This window comes from Vidua chalybeata, chromosome 25 (genome assembly GCF_026979565.1).
Source record: "Vidua chalybeata isolate OUT-0048 chromosome 25, bVidCha1 merged haplotype, whole genome shotgun sequence".
In the NCBI taxonomy this organism is placed as follows: domain Eukaryota; kingdom Metazoa; phylum Chordata; class Aves; order Passeriformes; family Viduidae; genus Vidua; species Vidua chalybeata.
Window position 1 is genome coordinate 2,763,211 of NC_071554.1, and position 26,617 is coordinate 2,789,827.

Here is a 26,617-nt window from a genome sequence, read left to right on the forward strand (position 1 = left end):
CGTCACGCCGGGGGTTATTTTGCTCTCCGGTGAGCGGCAGCGCAGGCCGCGCTGTGGGGGCGTCACAAACCGTCACTGCCTGACTTTGCACCTGAGACGTGGTGTCCGCTTCCCCAACTGCCCATTTGCCAGCCAGGCTGTCAATCAAGCGGGAGAGGTGGCACGTCGGTGCTACGGTGACAGAGGAAACAGAGCCCTCCTTCTTCCGTTTCCGAGTGGATGGCTGAGCTGTCCTTTTATTTCTCTGTTTCTTCTCCATTGGGTAGTTTTGCTGTCGGTCACCGTAAGGGGCGGGAACCAGCCCGCAGCACAGTAGGCGGGAGGAGACCAAAATCTGCAATCTGATTGGTTAACAGGCCATCAATCACAAATCATCCCCTCTGATTGGGTTGCAGGGCCGTCATTCACAGTGGAGGGCGTGCCACGCGACGGCACGAGGAGGGCTCAACTTTCTTGCAATGCAATTGGTCCATTCTACCGTCTGTCTGCCTTTCCTGGCTGCTGATTGGTCCGCCATGCTGTCACTCAGGTGGGATCAACCGTTTGATTGGTGGTCACCGGGGAGGCGGGGCGCTGCGCGGCGGCTGCGCGGGGGGACACGGCGGGGAGGGACGGACCAGGAATTATTTTTATTTCTTTGTTTCCCGGGGAAAAAAAAAAGAAAAAAAAAGGGTAAAAAATCAAAATAACCCCAAAAAAAAAAGCCCCGCGCTCGGGAACCCCCCGCGGGGGCGGATGGTGCTGCCGTGAGCGGGGCGGGCCGGGCCGGGCCGGGCCGGCGGGATGAAGCGGCGGAGCGCGGACTGCAGCAAACTGCGGCGGCCGCTCAAGCGGAACCGCATCACCGAGGGCATCTACGGCAGGTACCGAGCGGCCGCCGCGGCGCCGGGAGCGGGCGGTTCGCGGCGCCGGGCCCCCCGGCCGCCCCCCGGCCCTGTCACCGTCATGGCGCCCCGGCGCCCCTCAGGCGCTGCCCCGCCCCGGGCCCTCCGCGCCCCCGGGGCTCCGCGGGGCCGGGGGTGCTGCTGGCCGAGGTGCTGCCGGGAGGCAGCGGCCAGAGCCGCCGCTGGGCTGCGCGCCCAGCGCCGGGGCCTTCGCCCGGTGTCACCCCGGCGGTGCCGGAGCTCCGAGCCTCGCCTGGCGAGCGTTTCCCGGCGGGCTCTCGCAGCTGGACGCTGCCGGAGGTGCCGGAGCTCCGAGCGGCCGCTGCCGCCTCGGCTGCGTCTCGCCGGGGTGCGGCAGCCACAGCGGTGCCGAACAGCCGTGCTGCTGGCTCGGCTCCTCTCGCTCGGGCTCTCACGGAGTTGTTTCGGCTGCGGGGGAAGCCGTGAGAGCCGCGGCGGCAGGAGGCTGCTCGGGAGTGCCCGGAGCAGGGGCGATGGCCCGGTGTGCTGGGACACTGCAGGTGCCCCTCAGCCCTGAGCTGGGCAGGGAGGGAGCACACACAGCGCTCAGGGGAGGTGCGCTGGGATGTGCCTGTCCTGGCCATCGGGGTGTGTTGTCCAGGTGCTCAGCGGCAGAACGCGGAGTTGTGTTCCCGGTTGTGAGGCTGTGTAAAGAGTGTTTCAGAGCTCTGGCCTCCCGAGTGTGGCAGATTCTGTGTGGCACGCAGTAATTGTGCATTTCTCAGTCAGCAGGAGTTTGGGTCAGGAGAGGCTCTGAAGCTTGTGAGAGCTGTAGTAAATGTGCTGCTGTCCCATTTCTGTTTCTAGTTCAGTGGGGTTGATGAATGCAGTGCCTGGAAACCTGAGCGAGCTCATACAATTCAGATGTTAACTTTGCATGAGGGAAGCAGCTGCTGGGGAGCTGTGACAGGAATAAAATTGTCCCACTGTGCTGCTTACCCCACTTGTAGTGAATCTGTGACAGTAGAGAGCTTCTTGCTTTAGACTTTCAAGTTTTGGGAAAACCATGCCTGGAATGCTAAAGAAAACATCCTTCGTGTAGAAATTATTATTCAAGGTGAAGAATAATTCAAATATCTAAGGAATTGCTTATAACTTGATTTCAAAAGTCATTCCAAATGCTTTGCCTTTGAGGTGACTGGCAGGGAAGGTGGGGTGAGAGAAGGAGGGGACATCAGGGAAAGCTCAGAGGAACTCCAGGAGCTGAGTGTGTGCAGCAGGAAGAGCTGCTGGAGTCTCTGAGCAGCTGAGGCACCTCTGCCTTTGCTTCTCCTGGGATGCTTTGGCTCAGGAATGGGATTTTTAGCCTTTGTTTCACATGGCATTTTGCTAAACAGAAACAATCAATGTCCTCAGAGTGTTGTCCCACAGAAAATAGTGGGAAGGCTTTTCCCTTTGGAAATCGAAGCAGAGGGAGGTTCTTCTACATGGATTTGGGATCTTTCTCTTTTTTTTAAATTCTCTTCACTCCATAATTCAGTGATCACATACAGGTAACGTCTCACAGAACTACAGTTGTCTAAATTCTTGTAATTACTGCAGTTATTTATTCATTTTATCTTAATTGTCCCCATCAGTTTACACAGACCCAGTAAATGCAGTTATCAGGAGGAAGCATCCTGGGTTTATGGGCAGAGCAGCCAGGCTGAGCAAACAGCAGGATTGTGATACTTAACTCTTTGTTTTGTTTGCTTTTTAAATTAAGCCTGATCTTAAATTAAGCCTCCTGTTCAGCTTGGCAGTGTGAGCAGGGCAGAGCTGTCACTGAGACACGGGGGATGGATGAGGGCTGGGAAAATGAGGAGTTTTGGAGCAGGTAGAGCAAGGAAGGAATTGTCCTGCAGGGAAGCTCTGGTGGCAGAGTTCCTTGCACCTGTAAAACTGAAGCAGATTATAAGAAGTGATAGAAAAACAGAACAGAGTTAGAAATATAAAATCCTGGGCTGCACTGAAAGATATAGATGATCTCTCTGAATGCTGATGATTTGACTTATGCTCTTTAGAAGTATTGCAGGATCTGTGGAAAGAGCTCTATTATAATTTAAAATAACTGCTTTCAACAGATCTCCAAACCCACCACACTCTCGGTAGGAGTTGGAGGATCTCTGATTTCCACAGCTTATATTGCAAATTTTGCCTTCTCCCATGTAAAACAATGGCAACGGTTTAAAAATGCTAAAGTGATTTAACATCTCCTACCTTTGGCAGTGTGCATGCACTAAACCCTTAATTGTTAATTAAAAGTATTCATTGCAGCTTGTCATCAGTTAAGCAATTAAAGTTTATTTGTTCCCGAGTCTTCCCAGTCCTCATCTTTGATCTGGTTCAAATCTGGCTAAAATCCTTCAGCTGCATTGCTGATATTGCTTGTCTTGGCTCTGCTCGGTCCCACTTTCCTAGCTGGGGAAGTTTCAAGATGAATTCCACACATCCCTGCTTTAACTCGTGCTGTCACATCAGCTGATGGATGCTGTCTCATGGATTCCCTGACAATAGTCCTGAAATAGTCCATGTTCCTTCAGTGGCAGGATTTTTTTAGCTGGGGATGTAAATTGCCCTTTATCCCAGGCACTCCGTGGGCTGGCAGCCAAGTGGGTGCCTGGCAGGAGAGGCTGTCTCATCTCCAAGTGGCCCTGGTGGCACAGGACAGGATTCCTGGGTGCCACGACCCCATAAATACTCCTGGTTCCCTCTGCCACCCAAATCCTGACAGGGCTGAATTCCAGGGACTGGATTGTTGACAGCCAAATAAACTGGAAGGAAAACATCAGCACTACCTCCAGGAATGTGGCCTTTTTTAGGCTTTTCTTGAAAATCCATAATGATTCCTGCTAATTTATTCTGGCACTTTTTTTTTACCAGCTTCCTATAGAGGGTAAAGCATTTTCTGCTGGAGCTGCCCTGGAGGTCTGGAACAAAGCAGCAGAGCTGCCTTTTATGACTTGAACTTCAGTGCAGGGCTGCAGTGTAATTCGTGCTACATTTCATGTGCTCTGCTGTGCCAGCCCAGGTGGCACAGGGAATGCCAGCCCCTCTGCCCTGGCTCTCTCTCCCTGCAGCTGAAGGGGATTTGGGGATTTTGGGGTTTGCAGGTGAATTCCCAGAGCTGGCAGTGCCTCCTGTGGTGCTGATTGTCTGCCCCTGCCTGGGCTGCCATCACTGCAGGGTTTTCCCTTTCCTGCCCTGCCCCAGCTCAGGGATGGACACTGTCTGTGCCCTGACTGGACACAGAATCAGGGCTCAGGGAGCTTCCCTGGGGTTCTTTACATTTCTTTTCCTTTTCAAACCTGTAGCTGGTAGGTGTTTCACATGCCAGCAGTGATATTTGCTGCCTTTCAAACTCTGTGTTCCCCTTTTTCTGCCCACTAATAATAATCTTAGATATGTTTGTTTGTTTATTTAGACATGGATTTAATATTTGCTAATCTCTACTCAGCATCCCTGGTGTTGTGGCTGCTGGGTAACCCTGAGGTGGGGGGTTGTTAATAATTTGGTGATTTCACCCAAATGCTCAAATTCACCTTTTTAAAGCTCACCTGTGCCCTTGGCACCCTGCCAGCCTCAGGATGCCTCCCACTCCATTGTCTTGTATGAGTCAGGCTGCCAAATGGAACATGCCAGGATTGCCTTTCCAGCCTTTTGGGCCTTGCTGATAATAGTGGGATAGAATTAAGGCTTAATCCACCCCCAGTTTGGGTTTGGGATGCAGAATTGGGTCTTTTTCTAGGGGTTTTTGGCAGTGTTTTTACCTTACAGCCTGCAGAGGATCTGCTTCTGCGGGGCAGTAAAAGGAGAACAAAGAACAAGAGAGGAAAAAAAAAAGGAGGGGGGAAAAAAGGAAATGGCATCTGGCACTTGCAGGGGGAGGACAAATAAGGAGGAAAATTATTTATTTGCAAATTCAAAGGAGGAGCACAGGCACTGCAGGGTTATGAATAAATCTTTCTATTTAGTGTACATTAGCCATCAATTGACCTTTCAGAGAAATTGCAGCTCTGGAATCACTGCTCCTCCCTGCCCTGCGCCCTGCTCCTCGCATGGATGTGTCCAGCCTTCCCTTCTCCTTTATCACCCTCCAGGATTAGATGCCATATGCTGTTTCATGGGGAAAGCCCTGGTCTTAAACCTCTGCCAGGTCACCCAGGGCAGATTTTTTGACATGTGTCAGGAAATTGGATAACCCAGATTTTAGGTATTTATCTGCAAGAATCTTCCCTCTGTTGGGATCCACCTCAGAATTCCAGTCGGCCTCGTGAAATATATTTGAGCCCATGCAATAAACAGATTTTCCAGGGGATTTAATTCCTGGGGATGTGTTTCAGCTGTGAGCTCACCCTGCTGGGCTGGGGGCTGGCCTGAACACAAACCTGGCTGTGCAGCACCTCAGGGGCAGCAGAATCTGAGATTTGGGCTCCCTCCCTGCTGGGGCCAACACAAGGATTGAGACTTTGAAACTTTCCTGAACCCCTGGAATTCTGAATGGCTTTGGAGCCCTTCAGACAATGAGAAATAGGCTCTTTAATACTGTTGGCAAAACCTCCTTACAAGTGTTGCATTGTTCCAATCCCACTTTAGAAGGTGCTAAGTGTCAGCAGGGCCCTTGGATTGATATGAATTTAATATCAGAAATCACTTTAATGGCTGTGTTACAGAACTCTTGTTCAGCAAATGCTTTCACTTGGAGTGGCACTTCATGGTTGAGCAGCATTAGTCCTGACAGCCCTCATTTGCTGGGAAAATTTTTTCCTGGCAGGAAAATAAACAATAGCCACGAGAGTAACCCAGGAAAAGGTTCCACAACACAACCAAACTGAGCAAGGAATTCCTGGCTGGGATGATTTGATAGAATTTCTCAGATCTGAGGAGTTGCACAGGTGCAATTCCAGAATCTGGACCCAAATGTCACCTTTAATGTCAAACATTCTCTGAATGCAGCTGCTTTTTACAGATTACTGGTGAGGATCTAAACTGTAAATAAACAGGGAAAGGCAGCCTGTGGAAGCATAATCCACCAAGACAGTGTGACCATTTATGGGGTTTTGGTGGGTTTTGGTTGGCTGGGTTTTGGTGTGGGATATTTTGTTGGGTGTGAGGGTTTTTTCAGTACTCACACTGTAGTTTCATTCTTGAGCAGTAATTTGTGACTGGGGCTGGGTCCCTCAGAACTGAAAACAGCACTTCCTTAACTTTTCCAAGTGTGTGCCATTAATTTTGTTTCCATTCCACTGAAGTGCTTCCTGGAGCCCTTTGCTTTATTTTCCCCCAGCCCGTTCTGTTGATAAGGGCACTCTCAGGCACATGCCATTCACTCTGGCTCCCCAGAAATCCAAGTGTTTTCCCAGCCCTGTGGTCTGCACCTGAACCTGGGTGAGAATTGCACAAGTTCAGTCGTTTCCAAACCTCTGCTGCTACCCAGCTCCTTCCCTGGAAATTTGGTGTTTTGTCTCTTCCCCAAAGCTCTGAACAAGTTCCTAAAAAAGCCCCGAGCAGGGCAGAAACTCGACCCTGCCTGGCACTGGGTGCAAACCCTTGGCGCCTCCCTCTGAACATTCCAGGGCAAAGTTCTGCTGGTTGTGCTGGCAGGGCGGCAGAGGAGGGAAAACAAGTTACTAAAAGGAAACTTTGCATTCGATTTAAATGAGAAAAAAAGTATTTTTAACCCCTCCTTCTTTTTTTTTTTTTTTTACCCAACAGAGTGCAGCAAGGTATTGGGGAGCTGGAGTGACAGATCTGGGGTGGTAGGTTTGGGAGAAAAGGGGTTTTGCTTCTTTTTTGGAAGAATGGATTGGGCTGATGCCTCAAGTGTTACTTGGGTATGAGCTCAAAATGTTTTTAGGCTCTGTTGCCAAGAAGGATCATCAGTGGTTCAAAATGCAGGACTCAGAACATGGGAATGTGGCTCAGAAATAATTAAAAATAGAAGTTAGGCTGGTCTCAGGCCTCACGTGCTTCCATTTTTCTGGGCTTTTGTTTGTTTTTAAGGGATCCATTTGCCTCCATAGAGATGTTTTTAAATCTAACACTGATAACTCAGTATCAAAACAGACTTTAAATTGCTGTAGGCTTAAAATACATCTCAGTTTATTGGTGTTGCAGTCTGTGTTAAATGAGGGAACATCTGCAGCCTGCTGAGGATGGGGGAACACCAAAATTCCTGGAGGAGAGGACTGGAAAAAGAACATTGCAGCTGGGAGAAGTTACCTGTGGCAGGACTTCACTGTGTGACAGTGCAAAGGGAGATGGGTGCTGATGAGCAGTGACCCTGCTGTTTATGAGGAAAAATAAATGCAGTTCAGTGTTACCTTCATTAGGCCAAGCCAGCTGTAATGGAATAATAATAAAAAAAAAAACCCTAAACTTATTTTATAAAATTATTTTGGCTGTCATTTCCTTCTATGTATTACAGTTGTCCTTAGTTTTAATTCTGAATATTTTAATTAAAAAAAAAAGTCAGTTTCTCTGTTGGAAGTGCTGACCTGCAATGTCCTTTTTCTTTCCCCCCAGCACCTTCCTGTACCTGAAGTTCCTGGTGGTGTGGGCCCTGGTGCTGCTGGCAGATTTTGTGCTGGAGTTCAGGTTTGAGTACCTGTGGCCATTCTGGCTCTTCATCAGGAGCGTTTACGATTCCTTCCGATACCAGGGCTTGGTGAGTGGGCACAGAGCCTTGGCAGGAAAACCCCACTGTGCCCAGCTGCCAGTGGCACTGAGAGCCTCCTGAAGCAGGAGCCTCCTCTCTGATCCACCTCTTCTCTCTGATGCATGCTTTATCCATGGAGAGTGGAAGTGAAATAAAGATTTATCCTAATTTCACCACAGAGAAATACTGGCTAAACTCCTGAGCTGGGTTTGCATTAATCAGAGTTATATGTAACCTTATGTATATGCAAACAGGCAAGACTTTCTGTATTATTTTAAAGAAAACCCTGTTATATAGACTTTCTAATCTTTTTATATATTAAAGAAAATATTTTTATATGTGTATATATAAAAGTATACACAGACATATACTATCTATATATAGGGCTATATATATTTATATAGCCATATAAAATATTTTATTGTATATATAAATATATTTTAATATGTTATATATATTTAACTTAAACATGTAATATTAGAAATATTGGTGTGTGATAAAATTATAGCTATTAGATATTTTATATAAAATGTATTATATATATTTTAATATACATAAAAAACTATATTTGGTTTGGAATAACCAAACCCTCTTCTTTATCCCCCTCCCTCCTTTCTTTCAGGCCTTCTCAGTATTTTTTGTGTGTGTAGCATTCACCTCCAACATCATCTGTCTGCTCTTCATCCCAATCCAGTGGCTGTTCTTTGCTGCCAGCACCTATGTGTGGGTACAGTATGTGTGGCACACAGGTGGGCATTATTCTTGGTTTACAACTTCCTGACTCGATTATAACTTCTTTATTTCCAACTCTTCTTTATTGACAATTTCCAGGGCTCAGTGTGTATCACACATCTTTTAGGAGCAAAACCCCTCTGCTGTTGCCTCACTTAATGTAGTTTTTTTTGAGTTAAAAAATTTGGTTTGGTTTTTTGTTTTGCCCTTGGCTGTATCTCCAGTAAGCAGGAACTGGAGGGGAATAAACAGGAATTCCAGAGCAGTTAAAAGAAAATTAAATTCCTGACTTTAAAACTCCTCCTGCAGTGATTCAACAATTACAGAGCACACAGGACAAGTTTGTGACAGTGCTCTGTTCCTCCACACTCAGCTAGTGTGCTGATAATTTAAGTTAACAATGTTCAAATACCAGTTATTTCAGTGAGTTTAATTCTGTTTTAGCAAAGCTTTGTGTCAGCTGGATGCAGTTTCTGAGCTGGAGATACTAGAGGCTGCCCTAACAGTTTGAGGCTTCCTTGGAGAATTCTTGTCCCCCTCTGCTGCCCTTTTCTCCCTGAGTTTGTTCTCATAAATCCCTGGCTCTGGATGAAGCAGTGGAGCTGGGGGAGGTGGTTTAGTTCCTTCCCTCAATCAAAACATTTTAGGAATCAAATGTAATTAAATTTTTTTTTAGGGGTAACTTTTCACTACCCAGATTCCTGGGATTTGGGGTTTGTGGGACATTTTGTGCCAACCTTGATCCCAGGGGTTTGCAGGGTGCTGTGGATTATCCCTCCCTCAGCTCTGTGACAACTTAGTCACTGCTAATAACAGCAGTGTGGGAGCTGATGGCAGATGCTGTGAGCCACTTGCTGCCCAATTTCAAATACCTGCAGGATCTGGGGTTATTTTTGGAGCTATATTAATGTGTTAAACCTTATCTGAAGTTGTTCAGCGTTGATGCTTAGAAGGAAGAACCTGATGGGCCAGTTTGAGCTGTAGCTGTTGAGCTGATTTAATATTTTAATTCATGGCAACTTGAGGAATTACTCATTTTCAGTGCTCATCCAAGCATCCAAGTTGGTGGGAACTTGCTTCTTTTCTTCTTTTTTCCTTTTTTTTTTTTTTTTAAGTTATGATCTTTTTAGGTGAAATCTTTAAGGTTTATTTCCTCAGACTCCTGAAATGTTTTAAAAATAACTTTCAAATCCTTGCTGCCTGTACTCTGTCCCTGAGGTGCCTCTGTTTCCCTTCCCTCCACAGAAAGAGGTGTGTGCTTACCAACAGTATCACTGTGGATACTTTTTGTTTATATTGAAGCAGCCATCAGATTTAAAGATTTAAAAAACTTCCATGTGGACCTTTGTCGTCCATTTGCAGCACACTGGTAAGTGCTTCTCTGTCCTTTTCCTATTAACCTTTATTCCACCAGGAAAATGAATAATCAGGGCTTTTTCTTTGGGTTCAGGCCTTGGCTGTTGAGTTTTCCCCTCACACTTCTGCCATGAAATGTTCCATGAGAAATGTGTGTAAACAAGGACCCAGTGCCACCTTTCTGTGCTGGGAGGAATTTGCAGTGTGGATATTCCAAGCATTTCTTGAGAACTCCTGTGGAACAGCAAAACCCACTTCATAAATCAGTTCCTGTGGAAGTTCTCATATATATATTTGAATAAGTGTATATGAATTGTGTCTATACTTGATTAATTTGCTATCATGGCTGTAGTTTGATTCATAATATTGCTTTTCTTTTCCTCCTTAGCATTGGCTACCCTGTTGTGACTTTGGGCTTTGGCTTTAAAAGTTACGTCAGCTACAAGATGCGTTTGAGGAAGCAGAAGGAGGTGCAGAAGGAGAACGAGTTCTACATGCAGCTCCTGCAGCAGGCACTGCCCCCAGAGCAGCAGATGCTGCAAAGGCAAGAGAGGGAGGCAGAGGAAGGCAAGTAATTCCTTCATGTGTGCTCTGTTCTCTGCTCTTCCAAGGAAAAACAAAGCCCAGACGTGCTGAGGAGGAGCTGCTCCAGCCTGGCTTGGTTTGGTGGGAGTGTGGTGAGCTCAGAGGGGCAGAAGTGAGATCAGTTTGGAGGGGTTAATGTGACAGGAAAGGGGCATTATGGCCCCTCTGCTCAGTTCTTCATTAGCAGCTGCATCAGTCTGGTCAGTCAGTGTTGTGTGAAGCTCTAGTATTTATTATTAAATCCCTCTTTCCTGTCTGGAATGAGGCAAAAAGCCTTAAAATAGGTGACTTTGGATTCTCTTTTCTAGAGAGTCTCCAATACTGATTGTTTCCTGCAGGAATGATGGGTGTGTCCATAATGATTTTTCTTTCTGTGGCACGGTATTGATGGATTTAATGAACTAAGTTGTTTTTTTTCCACTTTGTTGTTGCAGCAGCCAAAGGATTATCTGATATGGATTCCTCAATACTCCTGCAGCACAATGGAGGAATTCCAGCCAATAAAAAAATCTCTGCAACGTTGCCAGAGCTGGAATATCGAGAAAAAGGGAAAGAAAAGGACAAGGATGCAAAGAAACACAACCTTGGAATAAACAACAACATTTTGCAACCTGTAGACTCTAAAATTCAAGAAATTGAATATATGGAAAACCATATCAATAGTAAAAGATTAAATAATGATCTTGTAGGAAGTACAGAAAACCTCTTGAAAGAGGACTCATGCACTGCCTCGTCCAAAAATTACAAAAATGTCAGCGGGGTTGTGAACTCCTCACCCCGCAGCCACAGTGCAAGCAACGGGAGCATCCCCTCCTCATCCTCTAAAAATGAGAAAAAACAGAAATGTGCCAGCAAGAGCCCGAGCACACATAAGGACTTAATGGAAAACTGTATTCCTAATAACCAGCTAAGCAAACCAGATGCACTGGTAAGGTAAGTTGGGCCTGAGCCTTGTCTCATCCTCCCTTGGTCCATCAGGACTCAGGGGCTTCATTTGCTTTTTATTAGGAAAATGTCATTTATGATCACCTAGAGAAGCCAGAATCATGCAGTAGTGGGATAAGATCTCCAGGAGATGTGTGGAGCTGTGTTCCTGGTTGTTGTTTCCTATGCAGCCTGGAGCAGATTGCTTCATTTCTGGCTCAGGATCTGCTGCTCCCCTACCTCACAGCTCTGTTGTGAGGCACCAGAAATACTCTGGTGGAAGGCAGGAGGTAAACGTGAGAAAATCAGCTCATCTGTCCCTGACAGCTCTTCTGTGGAGCGACCTCTGCCTCTCCAGGGAGTTCACTGGGGTTTCTTCGTGCCTGAGCAGGTGGTTTGGTTTTGTTTTTCCTTTGAAGTGTTTGGCTTTTGCTTTAATCTCTAATTCCAAGCATGGAGGCAGCGAGTGCAGAGCCAGGGCTGGCGTGGAGCTGAGTTCAGCTCTGCTCACAGCCCTGTGCAGGCACAGCCCTGGAATCTGTCAGCATGGAAAAGTCCCAGCTTTGCATCTGCTCCTGGGAAGTTCAGAGGGAGCTGGGTGTGTGAGGTGCAGTGGCTCACCCTGGGACAGATGGTGTTGTCATGTGCTGCCAGGAAAAGCACCAGTGAGGAAAGTGGTGTGACTGTGCATGGAGAGATGTGTGGAACAAAAACTGTTCCACAATTCTGCCCTTCTCCAGCATTTTCCACCTGGCTCGTGTCTCTTATTCCTTATTCCACCAAATCAGTGTTGGCCAGCTTAATTGGCAGATCAGACTTGTTTTCCCTGCAGGTACCTTTGATAATTGGGCTTTTATCTCGGAGAATTTGTGCTGTGGGAACACAATTACTTCAATGGAAATATTATTTTCTCCTCTGATAATCACTCTGTGTGTATGTCCTGATTGACATACCCCTGCCAATTAAACACCTAGACTAATTGATACCTAATGTCTGTAGAGAGCCTGTGTGAGGCAAATCAGAGAGCAGCCAGTGAGGCTGATGTGTGACAGGACTGATGGGCTGCACATGGCTCTGCCTTCAGCAGAGCTGCTCCAGCCCCTGGCCAGGCCTGGCTGGGTGTTCCCTTCCTCAGCTGGCAGCTCTGCACTCTTCGTAGGCTTTGTTTGCTCCCTCTTTGAGGGACAGAAGGGTCAGCTCAGTTTGCTGCAGTTCCAAACATTCCTAAGCCCTGAGCAGAGAGAAGGGAAGGAATGAGCTGCCAGCCTGAGGATTGTGTGCCTGGGACAGGGATTCAGAATTAAACCTGCTGTGTTTAAAGCTTCAATTTCCTCTTGAAATCCTTATGTGGGAGTTTGGAGCAGGTGGTCACAGAACATGGACCACAGAAATGAGTCTGCAACAAAACAGATGGTGTCCTGAGGGAATTGCAGCTCCTGGAACTCTCTGGGGAGGGACACAGAACACAGCTGTACTCTGAAAGGGCCTTACTCTGCCCTGAGAGGGAATGGAACTTCTTCAGACAAGTGCTTTTGGGATGTGTGGGTGTGGAGTTGTGCCACAAATCCCTGGAGCTGTTTCTTGTCCCTGATGTCCCTGTGCAGGCAGCCCAGGAGCACCAAACCCCAGCACCCTGCTCCAGCTGCTGCCTGGAGTCATTGATGAAATCCTGTTTCTGCTCAGCCTGGCTGTGTAATTCGCACACCAGTGGGAGCATAAACTCACCTGACAAATTGGATGGGATGGATGCACTTACATTTAAAAATTCATGGTGCTTTTCTATTTTAACCTTGTCAATTATCCTGTCCCTGGAGTTCCAGGCATTTGTTCATCATTTTTTCCACTTCCAGGAGTGTTACTCATTCCTGTTATTAAACTTTCAGTCTGCTCTGCTGCTGGAGCCTGAAAAGGGCTGAGTGAAGTCCTGCATTTGTTCAGACTGATCAGCTCAGATCTGCTCAGCTTCCAAATAAAGCTGCTTTTTCTAGCTGGGTGTCCAGCAGCCTCTCAGCAGGATGGCAGACCCGAGCTGCTTTCCTTTTGTGTCCACAGATGATGGCCCTGGGCTGAGTAACCAGGAGCAAATGTGAAATATTCCTTCTGCTTGGACTTGGGATTAGCAGGGCTGGAGACAGTCAAGATCAGGGGGTTTTGGAGGCCAGGAGTTTTACAGGGTTGCTAACTTTGAAATATTTGATGTGATCTATCTGGAAGGGTCCTGTTAGTTAAGGTTTATATATTTTATATATTTGAAGCTAAGCTTTTCTTTTTCTCTGCCTGATGGAATGTCAGGGCCTGAGTGCTTGGTTTTGTTGAGAGGAACTTCCTGATACCCATCCTTGGGCATTGTTCCATTCTTGCTGGCCAGAGCTGAGGAGTCCCAGAGGCTCAGGAACCTCTTGGGTTTTCTGAGACATCTCCTGAGGGTGCTGGAATCTGCTGGAGCTTGTCAAGCCCTTCATCAAGGAACCTCTGTGATCTGATGCTTCTTCCCCAGCTCTCTGGACCCATTTGGGATCAGCCTGGTGTCCCTTTGCAGTTCGCTGTTTGTCAGGAGGTGCACAGCAGATTCATTTCTTCTACCATTTCACTGCCATTTCTGAGGTGAAACAGATTTACAGCCTCAATGTATGGAACAAGTCCAAGCTGTAATTGCTGCAGAATTATTTTTTTGTTGTTTATTGCACATTACACTGCAAAACCCATTACCTGCCTCTGCCTTTCAGCACCCTTAAAAATCCCTGCACTAAAACCACACAAAAAACCTGGCATTGCAGCTTGGCAGAACTGTCTCTATCCACAGAGGTCCTGCCTTTGGCACACGAGGTGATGAACAAGCTGTCTCATGTACTAATTATTCTCACAGATAACGAGGACATCTTCTGGCAGTTGGACTGGGAAAATTCTTGGTGAAGCAAAAGCTGCTCTGCCACAGCTAATTTTACTTTCCTATAATGGTGTTACCTGCAGAGGCAGACTGGGAGGTTTTAATGTGAAATTGTGGCCATTTGGTGCTAATATTGTGAAATTTGGTGACATCACTGACGGGCAGAGAGGGGCTGGTGCCTCTTGCTCACCCCCCCCCCGCCTGGAGTGGCATTAAAGCAGCAGCAGGTTTCCTGTGTCACATGCAGGGGGGTGATGGCCAAGGTTTCCTGCCCCAGGAAGGCAAGCACAGAACAGAAAATCAGGATTGGGAATGTAAATGAGCAGTGTGGGAGCCAATCCCTCCTGCAGCCCCTTCCCAAGGCAGCAGAGAGCTCAGGAGCAGAGCAGCCTTTGGAAATGGCAGCTGCTGGGAGAAGTCTGCAGCAGGGAAAGCAGGCTCCTGACTTTGGGGATTCCTGGATTTTGGGGGGTGCAGGGAGAGCTGTCAGTCCCAGCAGGGAAAGGAGGCTCCTGGCTTTGGGGATTCCTGGATTTTGGGGGGTGCAGGGAGAGCTGTCAGTCCCAGCAGGGAAAGGAGGCTCCTGGCTTTGGGGATTCCTGGATTTTGGGGGGTGCAGGGAGAGCTGTCAGTCCCAGCAGGGAAAGGAGGCTCCTGGCTTTGGGGATTCCTGGATTTTGGGGGGTGCAGGGAGAGCTGTCAGTCCCAGCAGGGAAAGGAGGCTCCTGGCTTTGGGGATTCCTGGATTTTGGGGGGTGCAGGGAGAGCTGTCAGTCCCAGCAGGGGCAGCTCGGGGCTGCAGGGGCACAGAAGGAACAGCTTCACTGCAGGGGCTGCTTGTGCCAGGCAGAGCTGGGGCTTTTGGAGAGCATCTCGGGGCCTTGTGGGTACTTCAAAACGAGCATTTTTATATAAGCTGTGTTTCATTTGCGTGCAATTGCGAGGTGATTATGGGATGGAGTAAACTGAGCACCCAGACATCGATGCTGGGGAGCATTAAATCTGAATTATCTTCAGGTAATTATCCATCAATCTCCCCCGAGGCATTTGGGAAAATGCTCCCTCTCCAAGGTGATCCCTGATACATTCTCCTCACCAGGAATGGCAGGAGGTGGTGCTCAGCAAAGGAAATGGGTAAATCTGCAGTTAGCAATGACAAACTGAAGGAATTGACTTCACTTGTATAAACAGCACAACACAATCTGCAACTAAAGCCTCATTTAAAAGCAGCTCTGTGTCAGAGTGAGTGCTGCTGTGTGTAGCAGCAGGGAAAAACACCTTCCAGAACTCGGGTTTCCTTTGCTCCCCCTCCTCTGTAAATAATTTTCTCCAGTAAGCCAGGAAATAAGTGACTTAAGCAGCAAATGAAATCAGAGTAAGAATAACAATAATGTGAAAACTGCTGGTTTAGGGGTCATTTATCATTGTAGCACCAGTGCAGGCTGTTCCAGAGGGGAGGAGGCCAGCCCTGCTCCCCTGCATTGCTCCCTGCGCTGCTCCCTGCTTGCAGCAGGGATTTTTTTATGCCAGAGCTGAGGATTTTTTATGCCTTTGTGTTGGTTTGCCCTGATGTGCTTTTATTTTTGGGTGGTGTTAATGTCCTTATGGGAGAGGTGACCTCTGTGACAGTGCAGGGAGCACCTGTGGGTCTGAGGGGTAACTCCCCTCTTGTTTTCTCCTTCTTAATGAACTTGTGTCTGCCTAATTGGGGCAGCTCTGGGAGAGAAGCCACCCAGGAAGCCTTTGCATGATGATGGATTGTGATCTTCCTCTCGTTCTTGGGAGAGAGGAGCCTGCATTTGCTCTATAATTGGCAGAAAACAGATATTCTCTGTTCTGCTGTTTAAAGCTGCAGCAAATCCTTCAATGTAATGAAAAGGGGTAATTAAAACCTGCTAAAATCTTACTGTAAAACCTCATTCCAAACAAGCCCACTGATAAAGCAATTTCCAGTGGTTTTGTATGGCATTGACTGCACAGAGAGGAATTTTCTGTGTTAATTTTTTACCCGGCCCCTTTGGGGTGATGTCTCGTGGATGTTCCACCCTCCCTGAGCCCCGACCCCACAAATTCCATACCCAGAGCAGGAAGAGCTGTGCCTGTGGCCTCATCTCTGCTGCAGGGCTGGCTCTGTCTGCTCCCCAGGGATCCTGCAGCTTTGTTCCAGCCCAGTCTGGAGCAGCCCTGGGAGCACTCAGGTGCAGGAATGCCACCAGCCAGATGGCTGCGCAGCTCTGAGCTCACATTGCCAAAAAATACAAATTCAGCCTGTCCTGTGCCAGCACCTCTGAGCTGTTCAGGCTTTATCTGCTCAGGGCTTCTTTTCCTGGAATACTCAATACCCAAAATAAATCCTGGGGTATGTGAGTTTGGCACAGTCTGAGCTACAGGTAAAAGCTATTTACAGCTCTTATCTTCAGTTATGGCTTCACTGTAGCCATGGATGTTGAAATTATTTCTGGGTCAGTGTAAAGTGGGATTCAGGTGCATTCCTCTATTGAAACAGCATTTCCCCACCTATTTATGAAAACCTGGATTGAAACCAGTCAGCTGTTTGCACACCCTATCTGGTAGTGGTTCTACAGCTTCTACTCTCTTTAATTAAAATATTTCTTCTCTCTAAAACACTGAGCTGCTGCTTTTTGGCAGATGAAGTGAAACTCTGATTTCTTGGCCCAACAGCTGCCCTGTCCATCGTTTAACACTGCACAAGGTGGCACCACTCACCTAAAGGAACACCTGCTGCTGTTCCCATTTGGGGGCTGAGGTTGGAATACTTGGTCAGGTTTGCAAATTCTTTCCCTCAGCAGAGCACCAGGTGTTGAAGTGATTTATGCACTTCCCTTTGAGGTGGCTATTTGCTTTGTGCTGTTACTATTTGCCTGTAAGTTGATTTTTTTTTTCCCTGTTTGAGGGTGCTTTTGCCCATTTTTAGAGCACTGAAGGAATTCATCTTCCCAGGAGGGCACTTCCATAGCCCTGGAGAAGCAGCTGAGGCAGGAGAGGGCTGAGACTGGAGTGGTCTGAGGTGTCCCAGCCTCCTCTGGGGGCTGCTCCTGGCTCCTCATTCCCCCTCTCATCTCTCTGGGCTGTTTGAGCTGTTACAGACCCACTTCCCTGGATTTCCACAGCCCTGGTGATCCCACACTTCCCCTCTGCAGTCAGGGGCACAGGATGTTCTCCCTGCTCATCTCTCAGTGCCTTTTTGGCTGAGATTTCCCTGCCCTGAAGCCCAAAAATGTTTCATTAAGAAACCAGAAAGCTGCAGCCATTCATCTGCACTGCTGAGTGTCACGAAGGGCAGCTCTTTCTTGCTTTTGTGATTGTTCTCCTGGTCTTAATGTCCCACTGCCACTAATTCAGAATGGAAGCCTAGGAAATAAAACCACCTTCAACTTCTTTATGGACACTTATAAACTCTCAAATCAATAGCTGGCAGAGCAAAGGAGGATTGTGTGAGAATGGCTGGGGTGTATTTGCTTTCAATAAGTGTGTGACAGAGTTTAGAAAGGTTGATTATTCACCTGTGATGTGTTTTTATTCTAAAAATCAATAACCTTATTTGTGGGGGGAAAATCAAAGTGAGCTGAGTGCCTCTCCTCCGAAACGTGTGTTTTATTTAACAATATTTTAATTAAAAAGATTACATGAATCTTCAAGAACTTTCCAAAGCTACAATTTCAAGTGTAGAGCAGATGGTCTCTGTTCAAGAGCAATTAAAACTAAATTTACTGACTCCTGAGCTGCGGATGACTTAACACATCCTCTTGCTCAGCATGCACATCATGTGCTGCAAGAAAATACCAACATGTTGAGGTGACAATTCACAGCTCAGCTCTGGCTAGCAAATCAAACCCAGCATTTGTGGACAGAATGGAACCTGTTTGTGTGTGGCTCTGTCCTGCTTTAGAGCTTCTCAGACTTCAGGGGAAATGTAATTCCATAGGATTTGTTGCAGCACTTGACAGTGCACGGCAGTGAATTCCTGTGGGAGGCTCCGAGGTGTGTGTGCCTCTACATGGAGTTACATAAAAGCTGGTTATTTAGCAAGGACACAATCAGAGAATTGTCAGAGCTGATTGTTAGGAGGCTGAAGGTTTGAGGGTTTGGCAGATGCAGATGGTGCGAGGTTGGTTCTGCTGTTTTTATGGAACGTGCCTGAGGCTTGGGGTGAGGGGGCAGGAAGCTGAGAGTGTCCTTTGGAATTGTCTTTGCCAGTGTGAAAAACAAAGTTCACTCTTTAGAATTTTTAAAAGTTTAATAAGGGATGAAAAGGGACAAATATCCAGCTCTGGGGTGTTTTTGGTGGTGGGCCCGAAAACTCACAGTTAGGGTAAAACAATATTCCATATATCCTGTTCCATTACAGTACTGGTACATGCATATTCATGAGTTTTATACATTATTCAAACATTCTTGTGAGTTGAGATGTTTCAGGGATTTTCTTGCTTGGTTTTAATCTTTGACTGGTCATTAGATCAGTATATTTTATTTCTTCTTGTTGTTTTTTACACTCCATCCTGTTGTTTTTACACTCCCTGATAACAGAGTCAATAAATTCTTCCTCTAGGTGTTCTGGTTTTTGTCCCTGTTATCTTTCAGGTAAGATAGCCCACAAATGTGGGGAATCATCTCATTATTGTACACTATTCTGAGTTAGTTAACGTGAAAAAGAGACTGTGGGATGTTAAAATGCCTGTTCTAATATTATGCTGTGCTCTAAGATATATTTATCACACAAATAAGCTGTACACAAAGTGACAGGTTATACTCTACCAAAGGAAGTATAGCCACACCAAGCCAGCCATGCACACGCCAATAGACAACTGCAAAGCCAACGTGCTGCTGTCCTTTGTGCCACCAGGTTGGAGCAGGACATCAAGAAGCTAAAGGCTGACCTGCAGGCCAGCAGGCAGGTGGAGCAGGAGCTGCGTGGGCAGGTGAGCTCGCTGAGCTCCGCCGAGCGCGGCGCGCGCGCCGAGATGGGCCAGCTGCGCCAGGAGAACGAGCTGCTGCAGAACAAGTAGGTGGCATCTGCCCTGCTGCCTGCCAGGGGGGCCAGAGCCTCCCCTCAGGTGGAAATGGGACCCCCTCCCTGCTGGATGACTGGCATGTGGAAATGGAGGGGCTCTCGGGCAGAGACATGGGAGCAGGAGTAACGGGTGTTTGTTTGGAATTAAAGTAAGGATAGAAGTAAGAATGCAGTAATGCAAAACAACACTGACAGTGTTGGTGGCAGCCTGTGGGGCAGGGTGCTGGCAGCAGTCCCATTCCATGGGGGCTCAGCCCTCCTGCAGTGCCAGCTGTGCTTCTGCTGGAGCAGGGATCCTGGACAAGGCTGGAGTTTTCCTCTGGAACTCCAGGGCTGCTGGAGATGGGCCTGGGCTCCCTCTGGGAATGCAGTGGGGCAGAGAGCTGCTCCTCTGGGAATGCAGTGGGGCAGAGAGCTGCTCCTCTGGGAATGCAGTGGGGCAGAAAGCTGCTCCACTGGGAATGCAGTGGGGCAGAGAGCTGCTCCTCTGGGAATGCAGTGGGGCAGAAAGCTGCTCCTCTGGGAATGCAGTGGGGCAGAAAGCTGCTCCTCTGGGAATGCAGTGGGCAAAGGCTGCTGTGGTATCCCAAAATCTCAGCTTGTATCCAGGTAGGAATGCTGGGCTCCTCCCCCTGGAGCATCTCCCAGGGGGATGGTGGAGTTTTCTCAGCCGTGCAGTGACACTCACTGGCCATGAACAGAAGATAATTAATAATGAATGGCCCATTAACAGGAGATGTCTCCTGGAGGGAGGATTGGTTGTGGGAGAGATAAAGAAAACTCCCAATGGACAGAGGATAACTGCCCCAGCTCTGACAGATGGGAACAAAACACGCCCCAGCCACATCTTGCAGCCTAAGGCAGAAACAAGGTTCACTCTTTACCATTTCTAACAGTTTAATAAGGAATAATTATATATATATATATATTATATATATATAACTGTGTCAGTTTCAGTTCAAAGCAGGCAGAAACACCAATTTTGTGTCGTGCTTTTGGTTGGCCAATTGGAGATTCTCTGCACCAGTTAATGTGGTGGGGCCAGTGTTGGCCAAACGCCCCTGTACCCTCTAGAGTTATTTACTCATTTCTTGCTGTGAGATGGGATTAGGAGGAAGGCAAAGCAGGCTCAAAACTTTAGAAGGGTATAAAGAAAACTTTAGCTGATAGATTATACTATATTAAAAAGCAGTTAAAAGGGATTACAAACTGTGCTATATTAAAATATTTGTGATCAATAATAACTGGTAAATGCAAATATATAAATAAAGCCAAATGTATTGTCATTTATAAGAAGTACATGCCACTGACCTGGGGGCTGTAAAGGGGGATTTTTGTGTTAAATAATCCTAAAATGCGAGGCAAATACAGCCAGATTTTAAGCTGTCTCCTGTCCCCCTGCAGATTGCACAACGCTGTACAGATGAAACAAAAAGACAAACAGATGATCAGCCAGTTGGAGAAGAAGCTAAAGGCAGAGCAGGAGGCAAGAACCTTTGTAGAAAAACAATTAATGGAAGAAAAGAAAAGGAAGAAGTTGGAAGAAGCAACTGCTGCACGAGCTGTGGCCTTTGCTGCTGCTACCAGGTGGTCTGCCCTTGGGGGGCTTTGGGGTGGGAAGGAGGAGCCTGTGTTTGATCTTTTATTTTTAAAAATCTTTTATTAAAAAAAAAAAAAAGCCAGTTTATTTGCGTTGAGAGGCTCATTTGTGTTAAAACAAGGCAGGACTGGGAGGTGTCTTCCCTGCAGCTGAGCCTCAGTGCCCACATGACATTTACATGTGTAAAGGATGAGTGTGCTCCAAGTTACCTGCTGTTCTTGGATTGTGCTCTCAGAGATGTTGTGTCCTGCTCAAAGGAGCATCTCCTTTCACGTGGGAATCAAGGATTTGTGACATAATTCTGGAATTTTCCTGCTGGGGCAGTGGCTCAGCACAGTGGGGTTCTGTAGTGCCACTGCAGCACAACTTGGGGTCACTTCAACCTGCAGGGCTCCAAATGTCCAAAAAGAATTATTCCTGCTTTTCTGCTCTCCCCAGAAAGGAATGAATCTCTCATCAGTTGGAATATTGATGAATATTTCATCAGCATTCCAAATCTCCCAACACCCGAGGTGTGACACTGAGTAACCTTCTGCATTGTTGTGAGGGGAATCGCTTTGCTGAGTAGACCAAAGCTGGCTTCTTGTCATGCTTCAGTTTTTGTTTTAATTTTTGATGCTGCAAGCAGCTGGGGAGGGGCAGTTATAACTGTGAGATAACCTGCTGTTATCTCACCTGCTGTTATCTCACCTGCTGTCTCCCTGCAGAGGGGAGTGCACCGAGACCTTACGGAATCGCATCCGCGAGCTGGAGACAGAGTGCAAGAAGCTAACCATCGACATCAAACTGAAAGAGGATCAGATCAGAGAGCTGGAAATCAAAGTTCAGGTAATGCCACAGCTCCAGGGGCTCAGGGCAGCCTGCAGGGAGAGCTCCCAGCCCTCCCAGATCCCTGGATCTGCACCAGAGCAATGCCCAGGGAGTGCAGCTCCTGCACGTCCTGCCCCAGGGTGGGCAGGATCAGGGCCAGGGCTCCATCCAAACCATTCCATGGCTCCAGAGGCTCCATCCACACCATTGCATGGGCTCTAGAGGCTCCATCCACACCATTGCATGGGCTCCAGAGGCTCCATCCACACCATTGCATGGGCTCCAGAGGCTCCATCCACACCATTGCATGGGCTCCAGAGGCTCCATCCACACCATTGCATGGGCTCCAGAGGCTCCATCCACACCATTGCATGGGCTCCAGAGGCTCCATCCAAACCATTCCATGGTTCCAGAGCTCCATCCAAACCATTCTGTTGGTCAAATGGGAATTTTTTCCCCCAAACCCACTGGTCTGTGTAGGTTGAGGGTAGAACCCCCTCAATTGCACTTTTTTCCTGATGCAAGGAGCCTGTGGCCAGTCTCATTGTAATAAATCATATTTTTCACTAAAGGTTGCTGATTCAGGGCAGTCTGGAGCACTGACCAGGCTGTTTTTCGGTTGTGGTTTTTTTTTTTTTTTGTTTTGTTTTGTTTTTTTTTGTTTTTGTTTTTTTTTTTTTTTTTTTTTTTGTTTTTTTTTGTTTTGTTTTGTTTTTTTTTTGTTGTTGTTGGTTTTTTTTGTTGTTGTTTTTTTGTTTGTTTGTTTTGTTTTGTTTTTTTGTGAAAGCGCCTGAATATTGGAAATCCTTTGTGGCAGATATGCAACAAACAGGGTTGGGTTTGTTACAGCTAAAGAGCTCAAATGTGTGCCCTTATTCCTGTCCTAAAGATGTGCTCAGACTGACAATCTGCATGAAAATGGATTTTTAATACCTCTTCAAAACCCACCTGGTGCTGCTGTGGACTCGTTTCCCAATCTCAGGTGCAGCCTCGTTGTCCCTGGATTTACCAAACCCTTGACAACAAGTGTGGCTTATCCCTGGAGTGTTTGAGCATGGCTTTCAGATAATTAAACCCAGCTCTAATTAAGCTTTTTAATTTTACAAGCATCTTCAAACTGTTAGAGAAGCTTTTTGTTGCAGGCATTAGTATTTTCTCCTTTGCACTGTTGTCCCTCCATTTGAAGGTATAGAATATTTTTGTGGTTTTTTCCACAGCCACAGGTTGCCAGGATAATTGCTCCCTGTTTTTCTCTTCCCTTAATTTCTGGCATTGCAGCACAGTGAGGTTTAATGTGGGATACAAACAATCCCTTTAATCAGCCATTTAGATTGGATTTTAGGAAAGCTTTTTCCATGTTGTTGTGAAGCAGTGGAAGGGGCTGCCCAGTGATGGAAGTGTCCAAAAAAAAAAAAGTCCAGATGTGGCACTTGGGGATGTATTTTAGTTGGATTTGGTGCTCTCAAAGGCCTTTTCCAACACGAGCAGTTGTGTGATTCCAGCTTTTTCCTGAGGGAAATGTTCCCACACCCCCAGCCTGCCTCAGCTGCCTTTTGGAAAGGAATTTGGGGGTTTTTGGGTGGAGGGCTGAGGCCCAGAGAAAATGGTGCTGTAATCACAGCTTTAATCACTTGCAGGGTGGTTACTGGAGGTACCCTTAATTAACCAGCATTTTAATTAATGCCAGGCCCAGTGTGGGGAGGGGAAAAGACTCCTGGGTCTGTCTGCTGTGTGAAGTCCCCCCAGGGTGACATTTTTTTGCCCCTGGGATGGCATTTTTTTCACCCCAGAGTGACATTTTTTTCCCCCAAGGTGACCTTATTTTTGCCCCTGGGATGCCATTTTTTGCCCCCAAGGTGACATTTGTGCCCCCCAGGGTGGCATTTCTGCCATTCTCACTGCAGTTTCCCCTGCAGGAGCTGAGGAAGTACAAGGAGAACGAGAAGGACACCGAGGTGCTGATGTCGGCGCTCTCGGCCATGCAGGACAAGACCCAGCACCTGGAGAACAGCCTGAGTGCAGAGACCAGGATCAAGCTGGACCTGTTCTCTGCCCTGGGAGATGCAAAAAGGCAGCTGGAGATTGCCCAAGGTACCTGGGGGCTTCCATTCCACACAGACTGGGGGCAATCCTGGAATTTCTCAGAGAGAATTTGGCATTTCCAGCTTTGGGAATGTGGAAATTAAACCATCTGAGCTGACCTTCCCAGCCCATCAAACTGATAATGAACATTAAAATAGGTGTTTAAATTAATTCATTATTATTTTCTGCATGTTATAAACCATTACAAGGAGCTGGAGATCTCTTAAAGCCCTGAAAGAACTCTCTCTTTCAAAGAGGCAAATTAATTAAATTAAGCTTGTTATTAAGGTGCTGTCCTGTCATCCTCATATTAATATTTTATTACTCCTCCAGTAAATAAAACCTAAATTTGGGGAGAACCCAACCTGTTTTAACTCTCAGCAGGTGAGGGGAATGTGGGCACTGCTGGTGATGCCACCAGAGGGAGCAGAAAGCCAACACAAAACCCAGCCCAGGCTTTGTGCAGCTGTGCAAACCATGGAGCAAAATTCCATAACTTTGCATTTAACACCAGTTTAATTTCCCTGCAGAAGGTTGTTTGATTGCAGGAATATTTAATTAGAGGGAGCAATTGTTTTGTTTCAGCAGAGGGTTTTTTCATCACAGGAATTGCTGTGGTGGTGGTGTGAAAGATCAGAGAGAAATGATGGGAATGGGACAGTTTGGAAAATTAACCTACTTGGGCTTTTGTGAGGAGTTTGGAGAAGGGGAATGGAAGAAGGCAGAAAAATGAGGTTAAATAGAATTAATCTTTGGGGCTGGTGCAGCTGTGACTCCAAATAATGCAAAATGATAATGGGAGCCTTGAGTTTTGTTCTGTGCTAATTGGAGATAATCAAACACAGCTCTGGCCACAGCTCAGAGCTGCACAGGTGCCGATTTCAGGGCTGTCAGGTGGGGAAGGGAAGGCTTTGGGCTGGTTCTGAGTGCTGTGCTTTGCTGTTTGCAGGGCAGATCCTGCAGAAGGATCAGGAGATCAAGGACCTCAAACAGAAGATCGCAGAGGTGATGGCAGTGATGCCCAGCATCACCTACACTGCAGCCACCAGCACCCTGAGCCCTGTGTCCCCACATTATTCTTCCAAATTCGTGGAGCCCAGCCCCTCTGGACTCGACCCCAATGCCTCTGTCTATCAGCCCCTGAAGAAATGAGTGAATGCCAAGGTTCCCTGTGCCCCAGGGGCTGGAGGAGCCCCCAGGGCTCTCTTGCAGTCAAAATGAAATTGTTTCGTGTGGGACTGTGTTTGTTGTCATTTCCAGCAGGAGAAAAGAGCATTGGCTAGAACTGCCCATCGGTTTTTCTTGTAAATTTTTAGAAAACCTCACAGAACTTTGCGATTTATTTTCCTTGGCCAACGCATTAAAAAGAATTCTTGGTTTTCAAGTAGCCAATTTTGCCTTTTTATGTACTCTTGCATGGTTTCCTCTTGAAAAAAACCACAGGGCTTTGCTTGGTTTTGAACCCTTTCGCCTCAGTTTTTAATTTAATGATCAAATTGGATTTGCAGATTCATCCAGTGAGGAAAACCCTTCAGTTTTCCCAGTGAAAGGGTTAAACAACCCAACAAAGCTTTGATTTATAGATGTATTGAATACAAACATGTGGATGTTGCAGAAGATAATTTGATTTTCCCCCCTCAAAGGACCAAACAAATTCCAGGGGCGTTGTTTAAGGGAAGGAATAAAGAATAGCTGATGATGTGATGGTGGTTGTTGTGTGAAATATTTATATCCCCATTGGTGTTTTTTAGTCATGGAGAATTGCTAAACAGTCTTGTTCACAGTGCCTTGGGAAAAGACATTTCAAGAGGAAACTTGATGGTTTAAACTATTTTTTCCCCCCTTCACTGTCATCCAGCTTCTGTATCAAAGCTCATTACAGAGCCTGCTGCAAGCTGCTCGTGGTAATTTGGGTGTTGATCAGGAACCAGGCTCCATCCTCTGTTTATTTTGGTCCAAACTCAGCAGTTGTTCTGTACTTGGTGGTTCTGCCCTGGGAGGCACCAGATCCCTCCAGGAGAGTGAAGGTGGAGCTGTGCAATGTTCTGTACACGAGACACTGTAAAGCTGCCTAATAAAAGCTGCAGTTCTGGGGTTTTTTATTTCATTCAGCTGTCATTTACACTTGATCTCCCCTTCTGTCTGAATGGTTTCCAGCCCCGCTGCCAAGGAGTTTGGGGCTTTTATTCAGGAGTTTTCAAGGGAACCCTCAAATTGCACAAATTTAAAAATGTGTGTTTGCATGCACAGAAAGGGGCTTTTGCACTGGCAACTTCTGCAGTGGATCAAAGTTTGGGAGGGGGGGAAGCCAAGAGAAGATCCAGCCCCAGCTTTGGGATTTTGCAAACATGCAGTGGACTCTGGAAGTTCTGAAAAGAAAATAATTAAATTTTTTAATTATGGTGTTAACTGGCACATTGCCTCATGGAACAACAACAAGAAGAAAGGAGTAGGACACTCAAGTCAGTAGAAGAATCCAAATTCCATCCTTTCAGCCCCAGAGATCCCCTGGGATGCCAGCTTTAGCCAGGTGTGCATGCTGCTGTGGTTTGCATTTTGGAGCCACCCTGTGTCATTGTCACCATGGAAGTGTTGCTCAGAGCTGTCAGAGGTTTTCCATCCTGTGCAGAACGTGGAATATTGTCCCTGATTTTTGTGTTCAGGTCCCCCCTCTTTTGCTGCCCCCTCGGGCACCCTTTTTGTTCACTACTTGGGTCTTGGCTGCATCCTCTTTTTTCTGTGGGGTTTACAAAGAATAAACATTTTCTTGCAGATAAAAAGAAATAATCTTAATTTTTTTTTGCCTTTTTAACTGCTCTGATGTAAAAAGGATAAGTTTGGGTTGTTATTCCAAGTAAGTTTTTCCTTTTGCAGCAGTGAAGCAGAAGGAAGAGCAGCTGGTTTGGGGTTCCTATATCAAATTAGCAGCTTCCCCTGTCTGTGGGCTCTAAAAACAGGGGAAGACAGGTAAATTTAAATCCCTGAAGTCTGTAAGTTTGGCTTTTGTCCTTTTTCAGACACAAAGGAGGAGCAGCTTCTCACTGGTTTCTGTTTCTGCACAGTTCTC

General features: G+C 46.8%; 1 protein-coding gene across 3 annotated transcripts; it reads left to right on the plus strand.

The window, feature by feature from the left end:
- The first annotated feature begins 162 nt into the window (after nucleotides 1-162).
- Nucleotides 163-25,657, plus strand: MACO1 (macoilin 1). 3 transcript variants are annotated; one of them, XM_053964491.1, is made up of 12 exons: nucleotides 163-262; nucleotides 396-529; nucleotides 7,410-7,551; nucleotides 8,165-8,291; nucleotides 9,520-9,643; nucleotides 10,019-10,197; nucleotides 10,650-11,148; nucleotides 18,891-19,049; nucleotides 20,463-20,645; nucleotides 21,366-21,486; nucleotides 23,385-23,559; nucleotides 24,500-25,657. In XM_053964491.1, the coding sequence occupies exons 2-12, from the start codon at nucleotides 459-461 to the stop codon at nucleotides 24,700-24,702; spliced, it is 1,983 nt and encodes a 660-aa protein (XP_053820466.1). In that variant the 5' UTR covers nucleotides 163-262; nucleotides 396-458; the 3' UTR covers nucleotides 24,703-25,657. The 3 variants fall into 3 exon arrangements, with proteins under 3 accessions (XP_053820466.1, XP_053820463.1, XP_053820464.1); XM_053964488.1 differs by lacking the exons at nucleotides 163-262; nucleotides 396-529 and adding an exon at nucleotides 575-863; XM_053964489.1 differs by lacking the exons at nucleotides 163-262; nucleotides 396-529 and adding an exon at nucleotides 575-863 and having other exon boundaries at nucleotides 10,653-11,148.
- The last annotated feature ends 960 nt before the right edge of the window (nucleotides 25,658-26,617 follow it).

Excerpts from the sequence above, each read along its gene's own strand:
- MACO1 (XM_053964488.1), top strand. The coding sequence starts at position 784 with ATGAAGCGGCGGAGCGCGGACTGCAGCAAACTGCGGCGGCCGCTCAAG. Across the intron at positions 7,552-8,164 it reads CCTTCCGATACCAGGGCTTG|GCCTTCTCAGTATTTTTTGT; the intron begins GTGAGTGGGCAC and ends CCTTTCTTTCAG. Across the intron at positions 8,292-9,519 it reads ACAGTATGTGTGGCACACAG|AAAGAGGTGTGTGCTTACCA; the intron begins GTGGGCATTATT and ends TTCCCTCCACAG.